At 43.9% G+C, this 16312-nt stretch overlaps 1 protein-coding gene across 1 annotated transcript; it reads left to right on the forward strand.

Moving 5' to 3' along the window:
• The first annotated feature begins 515 nt into the window (after nt 1–515).
• fam167ab (family with sequence similarity 167 member Ab) lies at nt 516–4854 on the forward strand. Its single transcript, XM_029651432.2, has 3 exons — nt 516–799; nt 1595–2029; nt 4011–4854. Exons 1-3 carry the CDS (start codon nt 731–733, stop codon nt 4272–4274), a joined length of 768 nt encoding a protein of 255 aa, XP_029507292.2. The 5' UTR covers nt 516–730; the 3' UTR covers nt 4275–4854.
• The last annotated feature ends 11458 nt before the right edge of the window (nt 4855–16312 follow it).

The following is a 16312-nucleotide window of genomic DNA, read 5'->3' on the forward strand; positions in this document are numbered from 1 at the left end:
CTGCTGCATTCCAAACGGTTCCCTGTTACCTTCATAGTGCACCACGAATGACTAGGGAATAGTAGGGTGCAATTTGGGACACAGAGGCCTGGATAAAACTCCCACGTCAACAGACAGTGGGAACTAAGGCTGAGCTGAATCATTTTAGTCAAGTCATTTCTGATTTGCTCAGACCAGAGAAGCTTCAATCTGCTTTACTCAGCAAGTGTGTGGGGGGAAACAAAAAACATTATATTTGACATCATTGTTTTCTCTGTTCGTGTCTTTGATTCGTAGACACAAGAGGACGTCTCATCCTCATCCCAGACTGGAAACACCAAGGACACACAGAGGAAGCTTTGAAGCGCGGGCTCTAAATGAAGGAGGCTTTTTTCAAAGTGACTTAAATCCTAATCTGGATTACCTCTGTCTTTGTCCTCATAAAGAAACCATCAGAGCCAGTCAGAATGGTGACGCATCACACCCACAGAGAATGGTCTATTCCATTGAATTAAACCACAGCACAAAGGGCCATAACCACCAGTGTAGAGCTACAACAATCTAGAACACAGGTAGTACAAAGAATTGTTCTAATCTATTCTCACACGATCTACAACCACCCGCTCACAAACACAAGTCAGAGCGACGGAGGCCCCGGTGAAGAGGACATCATACTGAGACCAACTTCTCTTGACTACTACCACTAGTTTGATTCTGGTAGCCAGGTGTGGATCTTATTCCCGGGGTTGTCATGGAAGCAGGCTCCACCCCTAGGATCAAGGTGTATAGTGCCTGGGATCAGGTGGAGGAGACAGACCAGGTGAGAAACAATCTGTCCCTCATGACCACACCCGGTATACTGCCAAAAGAGAATGGGCCTCCCAGCTGTGCCTGGTTTCTCTCTAGGTTTCTTCCTTTTAGGGAGTTTTTCCCCAATAGCCTAAGAGCCACACTGATCTTTTAGGGAGTTTTTCCCCAATAGCCTCACGAGCCACACTGATTTTCTAGGGAGTTTTTCCCCAATAGCCTCGCGAGCCACACTGATCTTCTAGGGAGTATTTCCCCAATAGCCTCGCGAGCCACACTGATCTTCTAGGGAGTTTTTCCCCAATAGCCTCGCGAGCCACACTGATCTTCTAGGGAGTTTTTCCCCAATAGCCTCGCGAGCCACACTGATCTTCTAGGGAGTTTTTCCCCAATAGCCTCGCGAGCCACACTGATCTTCTAGGGAGTTTTTCCCCAATAGCCTCGCGAGCCACACTGATCTTCTAGGGAGTTTTTCCCCAATAGCCTCGTGAGCCACACTGATCTTTTAGGGAGTTTTTCCCCAATAGCCTCACGAGCCACACTGATTTTCTAGGGAGTTTTTCCCCAATAGCCTCGCGAGCCACACTGATCTGCTAGGGAGTTTTTCCCCAATAGCCTCGCGAGCCACACTGATCTTGCGAGCTTCATACATGCAACACATTAGTGTGGCTCGCGAGGCTAGTTTCTCCGACATATGCTTCTGCTTTGGGGTCTAGGCCGGGTTACTGTAAAGCACCATTTTCTGAATTAAAAACAGGCTTAATAAAAAACATTTGTTTGATTGATTGACCAGGTGGAGGAGGAGCAGGAGGAGGAGAAGGTGGGTTCGGCTTCAGAAGACCATATGATGAACCTCAAGGCCCTGGCGCAGAAGCTGAGGCTGGAAACACGGAGGCTGTCCTACCTCGAGTGGAAGGCCCGTTTAGAGGCCCATAGCACCAAAACCCTGATTGTACCACAGCAGAGCACCAGGGACTTAGTGGAGCCAGAAGAGCAACGGGAAGTGCCCCAGAGTGAGGGCAGGTCAGACAGTGAGAGCACCAAATGTCTGGCTGAACCACAGCTACAGCAGGAGCTCCACGCAGAGCAACAAGAGGAGAAGGAGAAGGCCAAACGACAACCGGGGGAGCCCAGAGAGAGCCTCCTGACCTCGGGTTTGACCTGGCAGCACAGCCTGCCCTCTGGAGTGCCGAGGAGATTTAAGAACATCGATGAGGCTGTGGGGTGGCTCAGGAAAGAACTGGTGAGAGCAACAGAAGTATTGGTGACTGTTTCTTGGTTCAGTGCTGTATCTCCAATACAACTGGGGCTTTCTGTCAATGCTAGGGAGAGGGGCTTCCTGTCAATGCTAGGGAGAGGGGCTTCCTGCCAATGCTAGGGAGAGGGGGTTCCTGTCAATGCTAGGGAGAGGGGCTTCCTGTCAATGCTAGGAAGAGGGGCTTCCTGTCAATGCTAGGGAGAGGGCTTCCTGTCAATGCTAGGGAGAGGGGCTTTCTGTCAATGCTAGGGAGAGGGGCTTTCTGTCAATGCTAGGGAGAGGGGCTTCCTGTCAATTCTAGGGAGAGGGGCTTTCTGTCAATTCTAGGGAGAGGGGCTTTCTGTCAATGCTAGGGAGAGGGGCTTCCTGTCAATGCTAGGGAGAGGGGATTCCTGTCAATGAGAGTTTAAAAATCCAGTCACACTTTCCCAAAATTCCAAGGTTTTCCAGAAATCCTGATTGTAGAATACCCAAGATCAATATCAGGATCAATATCAAGATCAATATCAGGATGTAATAAGTAGCATGAAATCCAGAATCCTCCAACCAGGATTTCTGGAAAAGTTGGGAATTTGGGGAAATTAACCACCCTTGGTGGTTAAGGCCAGACTACACCCTCTGTGGTTAAGGCCAGACTACACCCTCTGTGGTTAAGGCCAGACTACACCCCTGTTGTTAAGGCAAGACTACACCCTCTGTTGTTAAGACCAGACTACACCCTCTGTGGTTAAGGCCAGACTACACCCTCTGTTGTTAAGGCCACACTACACCCTCTGTGGTTAAGGCCAGCCTACACCCATGTTGTTAAGGCAAGACTACACCCTCTGTGGTTAAGGCCAGACTACACCCTCTGTGGTTAAGGGCAGACTACACCCTCTGTTGTTAAGGCCAGACTACACCCTCTGTTGTTAAGGCCACACTACACCCTCTGTGGTTAAGGCCAGCCTACACCCCTGTTGTTAAGGCAAGACTACACCCTCTGTGGTTAAGGCCAGACTACACCCTCTGTGGTTAAGGCCAGACTACACCCTCTGTTGTTAAGGCCACACTACACCCTCTGTGGTTAAGGCCAGCCTACACCCCTGTTGTTAAGGCAAGACTACACCCTCTGTTGTTAAGACCAGACTACACCCTCTGTGGTTAACCAGACTACACCCTCTGTTGTTAAGGCCAGACTACACCCTCTGTGGTTAAGGCCGGCCTACACCCCTGTTGTTAAGGCAAGACTACACCCTCTGTTGTTAAGGCCAGACTACACCCTCTGTTGTTAAGGCCAGACTACACCCTCTGTTGTTAAGGCCAGACTACACCCCTGTTGTTAAGGCCAGACTACACCCCTGTTGTTAAGGCAAGACTACACCCTCTGTTGTTAAGGCCAGACTACACCCTCTGTGGTTAAGGCCAGACTACACCCTCTGTGGTTAAGGCCAGACTACACCCCTGTTGTTAAGGCCAGACTACACCCTCTGTGGTTAAAGCCAGACTACACCCTCTGTTGTTAAGGCCAGACTACACCCTCTGTGGTTAAGGCCAGACTACACCCTCTGTGGTTAAGGCCAGACTACACCCTCTGTTGTTAAGGCCAGACTACACCCTCTGTTGTTAAGGCCAGACTACACCCCTGTTGTTAAGGCCAGACTACACCCTCTGTTGTTAAGGCCAGACTACACCCTCTGTGGTTAAGGCCAGACTACACCCTCTGTGGTTAAGGCCAGACTACACCTAGGGCTGTTGCGGTGACCATATTACCAACACACTGGCATTAACATCTACTGTCAACATTAGAAACAAACTATTCAATCCAATCACACCTTTTAAAGCTAATGTTTCTACGTTCAGAGAGACTTCGCATCTGTCGGCTCAATCGGAAATGAACGTTAAACGTCATTAGCATTACAATGCAGATCTTCCACGGTCAGTTTTGAATCTATCCCTAAATCTCTATCCCCTCGCCCCCTCCCTCCAGAATGAAATGCCTCTCCAGGACCAGCAGTTGGCCCATCAGCTGATGCGTCTCCATAGCGACATCAACAAACTGAAGATCGAGCAGACGTGTCACCAGCACCGCCGCATGCTCAACGATGCCACCTACGGGCTGGAGGAGAGAGATGAGTTGAGCGACCTGCTCTTTGACTCCCCCGTCACCCCCGGGTTCGGACTCTCCACCCCGCTGAGACTCATAGGGGTCACCAAGATGAACATAAACTCTCGACGCTTTTCCCTCTGCTAGCCAGCAAGAGAGAGACAGAGAGAGAGAGAGAGAGAGAGAGAGAGAGAGGACAGACAGACAGACAGACAGAGAGAGAGACAGAGAGAGACAGAGAGAGACAGAGAGATGCTAGCCACATCTCTGCTAGTAGTGCCAGATTAGGATGGCAATATTCCGGAAGCTTTCCGAACATTTTATTTTCTTCTGATACTGGAAATCTACAAACCAGAATTGTTTTCTATGTCAGTGGGAGGAGCATGTAGTTTGTTTTCTATATCAGTGGGAGGAGCATGTAGTTTGTTTTCTATATCAGTGGGAGGAGCATGTAGTTTGTTTTCTATATCAGTGGGAGGAGCATATAGTTTGTTTTCTATATCAGTGGGAGGAGCATATAGTTTGTTTTCTATGTCAGTGGGAGGAGCATATAGTTTGTTTACTATGTCAGTGGGAGGAGCATATAGATTGTTTTCTATATCAGTGGGAGGAGCATATAGTTTGTTTTCTATGTCAGTGGGAGGAGCATATAGTTTGTTTTCTATGTCAGTGGGAGGAGCATATAGTTTGTTTTCTATATCAGTGGGAGGAGCATATAGTTTGTTTTCTATATCAGTGGGAGGAGCATATAGATTGTTTTCTATATCAGTGGGAGGAGCATATAGATTGTTTTCTATATCAGTGGGAGGAGCATATAGATTGTTTTCTATATCAGTGGGAGGAGCATATAGATTGTTTTCTATATCAGTGGGAGGAGCATATAGATTGTTTTCTATATCAGTGGGAGGAGCATATAGTTTGTTTTCTATATCAGTGGGAGGAGCATATAGTTTGTTTTCTATATCAGTGGGAGGAGCATATAGTTTGTTTTCTATATCAGTGGGAGGAGCATGTGGATGGTTTCCAGAAATCATATCAGATGATGTAAATCCCCCCAACAGAAGCAGCTGTAAATCCTCCTCTTAACATCAGCCTTAACAAGGCTTTTCCTGAAACTGAACCTGACTATTAGATATGATGGCACTTCTAAAACATTCTGATACGGTCCTAGGCTGGGGTTCCACATTCTGATCCGGTCCTAGGCTGGGGTTCCACATTCTGATCCGGTCCTAGGCCGGGGTTCCACATTCTGATCCGGTCCTAGGCTGGGGTTCCACATTCTGATCCGGTCCTAGGCTGGGGTTCCACATTCTGATCCGGTCCTAGGCTGGGGTTCCACATTCTGATCCGGTCCTAGGCTGGGGTTCCACATTCTGATCCGGTCCTAGGCCCGGGATTCCACATTCTGATCCGGTCCTAGGCCCGGGATTCCACATTCTGATCCGGTCCTAGGCCGGGGTTTAATCAAACGCGCACTGCGCTTGACTTTAAAAGCTCATTTTGACGCATGAGCCGACATCCACATCGTTCGTCATGAATGCACTCTGCACACTTTGTGGAAATTGACTTCAGAAGGTGCATCGTCAACAGTGCAGTGCGTTTAGCACCAACCCCCCCAGCCTTGTAACTACACACCTCTGTAGCCGTTGTAGCCGTTGTCTTCTGCTTCCAGCTCAATGACTGTCACCTTTGTCCCCTCCTGAAGTGAAATCTACATGTCTGTTCTGTTACATGTACAATAATGCCTTAATATTGTTTCTTACAAAACAAGTGTGTCTATTTAACATGGATAGTAACTAAATAATGACAATGACTAAAAGTAGTGATGCCTTCTGTTATATTTAAATGGTACTGTTATATATAGACCAGGGGTGTCAAACATACAGCCCACGGGTGGTTTGAGTAAAAACAAATGTATACAAGTTTGAAATAAAAAAATAAAAAAATGTGGGGTGTGGGGAGACTCAATACACTTTAAAACGACTAAAACCAAATCAAAACAGTGTAGAAATTATAATGGATCTACATCCAAAGTATGTCCAGCTTGCTAATAGTTACCTAAGTGAAAGCTAGACATTCAGGGAGTATCGTAAAATCCCAAAAACGACGGATAGAGGAAATGTTTTGCAAATTTTGACGGCGAGGAGATATCACCAATTCTCAGTTCGGCCCTTCAGACCTCGTTGAAGATGCAGCCTCCGTGGCAAAGTGAGTTTGACAGAAGACTCAGAAGATAGAAGAGATACTCAGAAGGTAGAAGAGATAATCAGAAGGTAGAAGAGATACTCAGAAAGTAGAAGAGATACTCAGAAGGTAGAAGAGATACTCAGAAGGTAGAAGAGATACTCAGAAAGTAGAAGAGATACTCAGAAAGTAGAAGAGCTACTCGGAAGGTAGAAGAGATACTCAGAAGGTAGAAGAGATACTCAGAAAGTAGAAGAGATACTCAGAAAGTAGAAGAGATACTCAGAAGGTAGAAGAGATACTCAGAAGGTAGAATAGATACTCAGAGATACTCAGAAAGTAGAAGAGATACTCAGAAGATAGAAGAGATACTCAGAAGGTAGAAGAGATACTCAGAAGGTAGAAGAGATACTCAGAAGGTAGAAGAGATACTCAGAAGGTAGGAGAGATACTCAGAGAAACTCAGAAAGTAGAAGAGATACTCAGAAGATAGAAGAGATACTCAGAAAGTAGAAGAGATACTCAGAAGGTAGAAGAGATACTCAGAGATACTCAGAAGGTAGAAGAGATACTCAGAGATACTCAGAAGGTAGAAGAGATACTCAGAAGGTAGGAGAGATACTCAGAGATACTCAGAAAGTAGAAGAGATACTCAGAAGGTAGAAGAGATACTCAGAAGGTAGAAGAGATTCTCAGAAGGTATGAGAGATACTCAGAAGGTAGAAGAGATACTCAGAAGGTATGAGAGATACTCAGAAGATAGAAGAGATACTCAGAAGGTTGAAGAGATACTCAGAAGGTAGAAGAGATACTCCGAAAGTAGAAGAGGTACTCAGAAGTTAGAAGAGATACTCAGAAGGTAGAAGAGATTCTCAGAAGGTAGAAGAGATACTCAGAGATACTCAGAAGGGAGAAGAGATACTCAGAAGGTATGAGATATACTCAGAAGATCGAAGAGATACTCAGAAGGTAGAAGTGATACTCAGAGATACTCAGAAGGTAGAAGACATACTCAGAAGGTATGAGAGATACTCAGAAGGTAGAAGAGATACTCAGAGATACTCAGAAGGTAGAAGAAATACTCAGAGATACCCAGAAGGTAGAAGATATACTCAGAAGGTAGAAGAGATACTCAGAAGGTAGAATAGATACTCAGAGATACTCAGAAAGTAGAAGAGATACTCAGAAGGTAGAATAGATACTCAGAGATACTCAGAAGGTAGAAGAGATACTCAGAGATACTCAGAAGGTAGAAGAGATACTCAGAAGGTAGAAGAGGTACTCAGAAGGTAGAATAGATACTAAGAAGGTAGAAGAGATACTCATAAATTAGAAGAGATACTCAGAAGGTAGAATATATACTCAGAGATACTCAGAAAGTAGAAGAGATACTCAGAAGATAGAAGAGATACTCAGAAGGTAGAATAGATACTCAGAAGGTAGAAGAGATACTCAGAGAAACTCAGAAAGTAGAAGAGATACTCAGAAGGTAGAAGAGATACTCAGAAGGTAGAAGAGATACTCAGAAGGTAGAAGAGATACTCAGAGATACTCAGAAAGTAGAAGAGATACTCAGAAATACTCAGAAAGTAGAAGAGATACTCAGAAATACTCAGAAAGTAGAAGAGATACTCAGAAGGTAGAAGAGATTCTCAGAAGGTAGAAGAGATACTCAGAAGGTAGAAGAGATACTCAGAAGGTAGAAGAGATACTCAGAAGATAGAAGAGATTCTCAGAAGGTATGAGAGATACTCAGAAGGTAGAAGAGATACTCAGAAGGTAGAAGAGATACTCAGAAGGTATGAGAGATACTCAGAAGATAGAAGAGATACTCAGAAGGTAGAAGAGATACTCAGAAGGTATGAGAGATACTCAGAAGGTAGAAGAGATACTCAGAAGGTATGAGAGATACTCAGAAGATAGAAGAGATACTCAGAAGGTTGAAGAGATACTCAGAAGGTTGAAGATATACTCAGAAGGTAGAAGAGATACTCAGAAAGTATGAGAGATACTCAGAAGATCGAAGAGATACTCAGAAGGTAGAAGAGATACTCAGAGATACTCAGAAGGTAGAAGAGATACTCAGAAGGTATGAGAGATACTCAGAAGGTAGAAGAGATACTCAGAAGGTAGAAGAGATACTCAGAAGGTAGAAGAGATACTCAGAAAGTAGAAGAGATACTCAGAAGGTAGAAGAGATTCTCAGAAGGTAGAAGAGATACTCAGAGATACTCAGAAGGTAGAAGAGATACTCAGAAGGTAGAAAAGATACTCAGAAGGTAGAATAGATACTAAGAAAGTAGAAGAGATACTCAGAAGATAGAAAATATACTCAGAAGGTAGAAGAGATACTCAGAAGATAGAAAAGATACTCAGAAGGTAGAAGAGATACTCAGAAGATAGAAAAGATACTCAGAATGTAGAAGAGATACTCAGAATGTAGAAGAGATACTCAGCAGTTAGAAGAGATACTCAGGTATGAGAGATACTCAGAAGGTAAAAGAGATACTCAGAAGGTAGAAGAGATACTCAGAGATACTCAGAAGGTAGAAGAGATACTCAGAAGGTAGAAAAGATACTCAGAAGGTAGAATAGATACTAAGAAGGTAGGAGAGATACTCAGAGATACTCAGAAGGTAGAAGAGATACTCAGAGATACTCAGAAGGTAGAAGAGATACTCAGAAGGTAGGAGAGATACTCAGAGATACTCAGAAAGTAGAAGAGATACTCAGAAGGTAGAAGAGATACTCAGAAGGTAGAAGAGATTCTCAGAAGGTATGAGAGATACTCAGAAGGTAGAAGAGATACTCAGAAGGTATGAGAGATACTCAGAAGATAGAAGAGATACTCAGAAGGTTGAAGAGATACTCAGAAGGTAGAAGAGATACTCCGAAAGTAGAAGAGGTACTCAGAAGTTAGAAGAGATACTCAGAAGGTAGAAGAGATTCTCAGAAGGTAGAAGAGATACTCAGAGATACTCAGAAGGGAGAAGAGATACTCAGAAGGTATGAGATATACTCAGAAGATCGAAGAGATACTCAGAAGGTAGAAGTGATACTCAGAGATACTCAGAAGGTAGAAGACATACTCAGAAGGTATGAGAGATACTCAGAAGGTAGAAGAGATACTCAGAGATACTCAGAAGGTAGAAGAAATACTCAGAGATACCCAGAAGGTAGAAGATATACTCAGAAGGTAGAAGAGATACTCAGAAGGTAGAATAGATACTCAGAGATACTCAGAAAGTAGAAGAGATACTCAGAAGGTAGAATAGATACTCAGAGATACTCAGAAGGTAGAAGAGATACTCAGAGATACTCAGAAGGTAGAAGAGATACTCAGAAGGTAGAAGAGGTACTCAGAAGGTAGAATAGATACTAAGAAGGTAGAAGAGATACTCATAAATTAGAAGAGATACTCAGAAGGTAGAATATATACTCAGAGATACTCAGAAAGTAGAAGAGATACTCAGAAGATAGAAGAGATACTCAGAAGGTAGAATAGATACTCAGAAGGTAGAAGAGATACTCAGAGAAACTCAGAAAGTAGAAGAGATACTCAGAAGGTAGAAGAGATACTCAGAAGGTAGAAGAGATACTCAGAAGGTAGAAGAGATACTCAGAGATACTCAGAAAGTAGAAGAGATACTCAGAAATACTCAGAAAGTAGAAGAGATACTCAGAAATACTCAGAAAGTAGAAGAGATACTCAGAAGGTAGAAGAGATTCTCAGAAGGTAGAAGAGATACTCAGAAGGTAGAAGAGATACTCAGAAGGTAGAAGAGATACTCAGAAGATAGAAGAGATTCTCAGAAGGTATGAGAGATACTCAGAAGGTAGAAGAGATACTCAGAAGGTAGAAGAGATACTCAGAAGGTATGAGAGATACTCAGAAGATAGAAGAGATACTCAGAAGGTAGAAGAGATACTCAGAAGGTATGAGAGATACTCAGAAGGTAGAAGAGATACTCAGAAGGTATGAGAGATACTCAGAAGATAGAAGAGATACTCAGAAGGTTGAAGAGATACTCAGAAGGTTGAAGATATACTCAGAAGGTAGAAGAGATACTCAGAAAGTATGAGAGATACTCAGAAGATCGAAGAGATACTCAGAAGGTAGAAGAGATACTCAGAGATACTCAGAAGGTAGAAGAGATACTCAGAAGGTATGAGAGATACTCAGAAGGTAGAAGAGATACTCAGAGATACTCAGAAGGTAGAAGAGATACTCAGAAGGTAGAAGAGATACTCAGAAAGTAGAAGAGATACTCAGAAGGTAGAAGAGATTCTCAGAAGGTAGAAGAGATACTCAGAGATACTCAGAAGGTAGAAGAGATACTCAGAAGGTAGAAAAGATACTCAGAAGGTAGAATAGATACTAAGAAAGTAGAAGAGATACTCAGAAGATAGAAAATATACTCAGAAGGTAGAAGAGATACTCAGAAGATAGAAAAGATACTCAGAAGGTAGAAGAGATACTCAGAAGATAGAAAAGATACTCAGAATGTAGAAGAGATACTCAGAATGTAGAAGAGATACTCAGCAGTTAGAAGAGATACTCAGGTATGAGAGATACTCAGAAGGTAAAAGAGATACTCAGAAGGTAGAAGAGATACTCAGAAGGTAGAAAAGATACTCAGAAGGTAGAATAGATACTAAGAAGGTAGAAGAGATACTCAGAAAGTATGAGAGATACTCAGAAGATGGAAGAGATAGTCAGAAGGTATGAGAGATACTCAGAAGGTATGAGAGATACTCAGAAGGTAAAAGAGATACTCAGAAGGTAGAAGAGATACTCAGAAGGTAGTAGAGATACTCAGAAGGTATGAGCGATACTCAGAAGATAGAAGAGATACTCAGAAGGTAGAAGAGATACTCAGAGATACTCAGAAGGTAGAAGAGATACTCAGAAGGTATGAGAGATACTCAGAAGATAGAAGAGATACTCAGAAGGTAGAAGAGATACTCAGAAGGTAGAAGAGATACTCAGAAGGTAGAAGAGATACTCAGAAGGTATGAGAGATACTCAGAAGGTATGAGAGATACTCAGAAGATAGAAGAGATACTCAGAAGGTAGAAGAGATACTCAGAAGGTAGAAGAGATACTCAGAAGGTAGAAGAGATACTCAGAGATACTCAGAAGGTATGAGAGATACTCAGAAGATAGAAGAGATACTCAGAAGGTAAAAGGGATACTCAGAAGGTAGAAGAGATACTCAGAGATACTCACAAGGTAGAAGAGATACTCAGAAGATAGAAGAGATACTCAGAAGGTAGAAGAGATACTCAGAAGGTATGAGAGATACTCAGAAGATGGAAGAGATACTCAGAAGGTATGAGAGATACTCAGAAGGTAGAAGAGATACTCAGAAGGTTGAAGAGATACTCAGAAGATAGAATAGATACTCAGAAGGTAGAAGAGATACTCAGAAGGTAGAAGAGATACTCAGAAGGTAGAAGAGATACTCAGAAGAGATACTCAGAAGGTAGAAGAGATACTCAGAAGGTAGAAGAGATACTCAGAGATACTCAGAAGGTATGAGAGATACTCAGAAGTTGGAATAGATACTCAGAAGGTAGAAGAGATACTCAGTCAGAGGTGTAGATGACTAGACAGAACAGGCCCGATGCTCCAGTATCACAGGCCATTGATCAAAAGGAATGTCGGCACACAGCATATTGTTTTATCTATCAGGTTAAGGGGGGGTCTCACCTCCAAGGAATGGGAATAACTAACATGTTAAGGGGGGGGCTCAACTCCAAGGAATGGGAATAACTAACATGTTAAGGGGGTCTCACCTCCAAGGAATGGGAATAACTAACATGTTAAGGGGGGCTCAACTCCAAGGAATGGGAATAACTAACATGTTAAGGGGGGTCTCACCTCCAAGGAATGGGAATAACTAACATGTTAAGGGGGGGGGGGAGGCTCAACTCCAAGGAATGGGAATAACTAACATGTTAAGGGGGGGGGCTCAACTCCAAGGAATGGGAATAACTAACATGTTAAGGGGGGGAGGCTCATCTCCAAGGAATGGGAATAACTAACATGTTAAGGGGGGGCTCAACTCCAAGGAATGGGAATAACTAACATCAGTCCCACAGGGTCATTCTTGAGCTGCGGTAATATATATCTATTTTTAAATAAACATTTTTGTTGTTGTTGATATGGACAGCTTTTACCTTCAACCCCGTCACAGACAACAGGGAAGTTGTCTGATATGGAGAGCATTTACTTTCAACCCCGTCACAGACAACAGGGAAGTTGTCTGATATGGACAGCATTTACCTTCAACCCCGTCACAGACAACAGGGAAGTTGTCTGATATGGACAGCATTTACCTTCAACCCCGTCACAGACAACAGGGAAGTTGTCTGATATGGAGAGCATTTACTTTCAACCCCATCACAGACAACAGGGAAGTTGTCTGATATGGACAGCATTTACCTTCAACCCCGTCACAGACAACAGGGAAGTTGTCTGATATGGACAGCATTTACCTTCAACCCAGTCACAGACAACAGGGAAGTTGTCTGATATGGACAGCATTTACCTTCAACCCCGTCACAGACAACAGGGAAGTTGTCTGATATGGACAGCATTTACCTTCAACCCAGTCACAGACAACAGGGAAGTTGTCTGATATGGACAGCATTTACCTTCAACCCCGTCACAGACAACAGGGAAGTTGTCTGATATGGACAGCATTTACCTTCAACCCCGTCACAGACAACAGGGAAGTTGTCTGATATGGACAGCATTTACCTTCAACCCAGTCACAGACAACAGGGAAGTTGTCTGATATGGACAGCATTTACCTTCAACCCAGTCACAGACAACAGGGAAGTTGTCTGATATGGACAGCATTTACTTTCAACCCCGTCACAGACAACAGGGAAGTTGTCTGATATGGACAGCATTTACCTTCAACCCCGTCACAGACAACAGGGAAGTTGTCTGATATGGACAGCATTTACCTTCAACCCAGTCACAGACAACAGGGAAGTTGTCTGATATGGACAGCATTTACTTTCAACCCCGTCACAGACAACAGGAAGTTGTCTGATATGGACAGCATTTACCTTCAACCCAGTCACAGACAACAGGGAAGTTGTCTGATATGGACAGCATTTACCTTCAACCCCGTCACAGACAACAGGGAAGTTGTCTGATATGGACAGCATTTACCTTCAACCCCGTCACAGACAACAGGGAAGTTGTCTGATATGGACAGCATTTACCTTCAACCCCGTCACAGACAACAGGGAAGTGGACAGCATTTACCTTCAACTGATATGGACAGCATTTACCTTCAACCCCGTCACAGACAACAGGGAAGTTGTCTGATATGGACAGCATTTACCTTCAACCCCGTCACAGACAACAGGGAAGTTGTCTGATATGGACAGCATTTACCTTCAACCCAGTCACAGACAACAGGGAAGTTGTCTGATATGGACAGCATTTACCTTCAACCCCGTCACAGACAACAGGGAAGTTGTCTGATATGGACAGCATTTACTTTCAACCCCGTCACAGACAACAGGGAAGTTGTCTGATATGGACAGCATTTACCTTCAACCCAGTCACAGACAACAGGGAAGTTGTCTGATATGGACAGCATTTACCTTCAACCCCGTCACAGACAACAGGGAAGTTGTCTGATATGGACAGCATTTACATTTACAGACAACAGGGAAGTTGTCTGATATGGACAGCATTTACTTTCACAACCCCGTCACAGACAACAGGGAAGTTGTCTGATATGGACAGCATTTACCTTCAACCCAGTCACAGACAACAGGGAAGTTGTCTGATATGGACAGCATTTACCTTCAACCCCGTCACAGACAACAGGGAAGTTGTCTGATATGGACAGCATTTACCTTCAACCCCGTCACAGACAACAGGGAAGTTGTCTGATATGGACAGCATTTACTTATGGACAACCTTTCCCCCGTCACAGACAACAGGGAAGTTGTCTGATATGGACAGCATTTACCTTCAACCCCGTCACAGACAACAGGGAAGTTGTCTGATATGGACAGCATTTATCTTCAACCCCGTCACAGACAACAGGGAAGTTGTCTGATATGGACAGATATGGACAGCATTTACCTTCAACCCAGTCACAGACAACAGGGAAGTTGTCTGATATGGACAGCATTTACCTTCAACCCAGTCACAGACAACAGGGAAGTTGTCTGATATGGACAGCATTTACCTTCAACCCAGTCACAGACAACAGGGAAGTTGTCTGATATGGACAGCATTTACCTTCAACCCAGTCACAGACAACAGGGAAGTTGTCTGATATGGACAGCATTTACCTTCAACCCAGTCACAGACAACAGGGAAGTTGTCTGATATGGACAGCATTTACCTTCAACCCCAACAGGGAAGTTGTCTGATATGGACAACAGGTCACAGACAACAGGGAAGTTGTCTGATATGGACAGCATTTACCTTCAACCCAGTCACAGACAACAGGAAGTTGTCTGATATGGACAGCATTTACCTTCAACCCCGTCACAGACAACAGGGAAGTTGTCTGATATGGACAGCATTTACCTTCAACCCCGTCACAGACAACAGGGAAGTTGTCTGATATGGACAGCATTTACCTTCAACCCCGTCACAGACAACAGGGAAGTTGTCTGATATGGACAGCATTTACTTTCAACCCCGTCACAGACAACAGGGAAGTTGTCTGATATGGACAGCATTTACTTTCAACCCCGTCACAGACAACAGGGAAGTTGTCTGATATGGACAGCATTTACTTTCAACCCCGTCACAGACAACAGGGAAGTTGTCTGATATGGACAGCATTTACTTTCAACCCCGTCACAGACAACAGGGAAGTTGTCTGATATGGACAGCATTTACTTTACAGACAACAGGGAAGTTGTCTGATATGGACAGCATTTACCTTCAACCCCGTCACAGACAACAGGGAAGTTGTCTGATATGGACAGCATTTACCTTCAACCCCGTCACAGACAACAGGGAAGTTGTCTGATATGGACAGCATTTACCTTCAACCCCGTCACAGACAACAGGGAAGTTGTCTGATATGGACAGCATTTACCTTCAACCCCGTCACAGACAACAGGAAGTTGTCTGACAACAGGAAGTTGTCTGATGGACAGCATTTACTTTCAACCCCGGCACAGACAACATGGAAGTTGTCTGATATGGACAGCATTTACCTTCAACCCAGTCACAGACAACAGGGAAGTTGTCTGATATGGACAGCATTTACCTTCAACCCCGTCACAGACAACAGGGAAGTTGTCTGATATGGACAGCATTTACCTTCAACCCAGTCACAGACAACAGGGAAGTTGTCTGATATGGACAGCATTTATTTTCAACCCAGTCACAGACAACAGGGAAGTTGTCTGATATGGACAGCATTTACCTTCAACCCAGTCACAGACAACAGGGAAGTTGTCTGATATGGACAGCATTTACTTTCAACCCCGTCACAGACAACAGGGAAGTTGTCTGATATGGACAGCATTTACCTTCAACCCCGTCACATACAACAGGGAAGTTGTCTGATATGGACAGCATTTACCTTCAACCCCGTCACAGACAACAGGGAAGTTGTCTGATATGGACAGCATTTACCTTCAACCCCGTCACAGACAACAGGGAAGTTGTCTGATATGGACAGCATTTACTTTCAACCCCGTCACAGACAACAGGGAAGTTGTCTGATATGGACAGCATTTACCTTCAACCCCGTCACAGACAACAGGGAAGTTGTCTGATATGGACAGCATTTACCTTCAACCCAGTCACAGACAACAGGGAAGTTGTCTGATATGGACAGCATTTACCTTCAACCCCGTCACAGACAACAGGGAAGTTGTCTGATATGGACAGCATTTACCTTCAACCCCGTCACAGACAACAGGGAAGTTGTCTGATATGGACAGCATTTACTTTCAACCCCGTCACAGACAACAGGGAAGTTGTCTGATATGGACAG

Source organism: Oncorhynchus nerka, linkage group LG24 (assembly GCF_034236695.1).
Source record: "Oncorhynchus nerka isolate Pitt River linkage group LG24, Oner_Uvic_2.0, whole genome shotgun sequence".
In the NCBI taxonomy this organism is placed as follows: Eukaryota; Metazoa; Chordata; class Actinopteri; order Salmoniformes; family Salmonidae; genus Oncorhynchus; species Oncorhynchus nerka.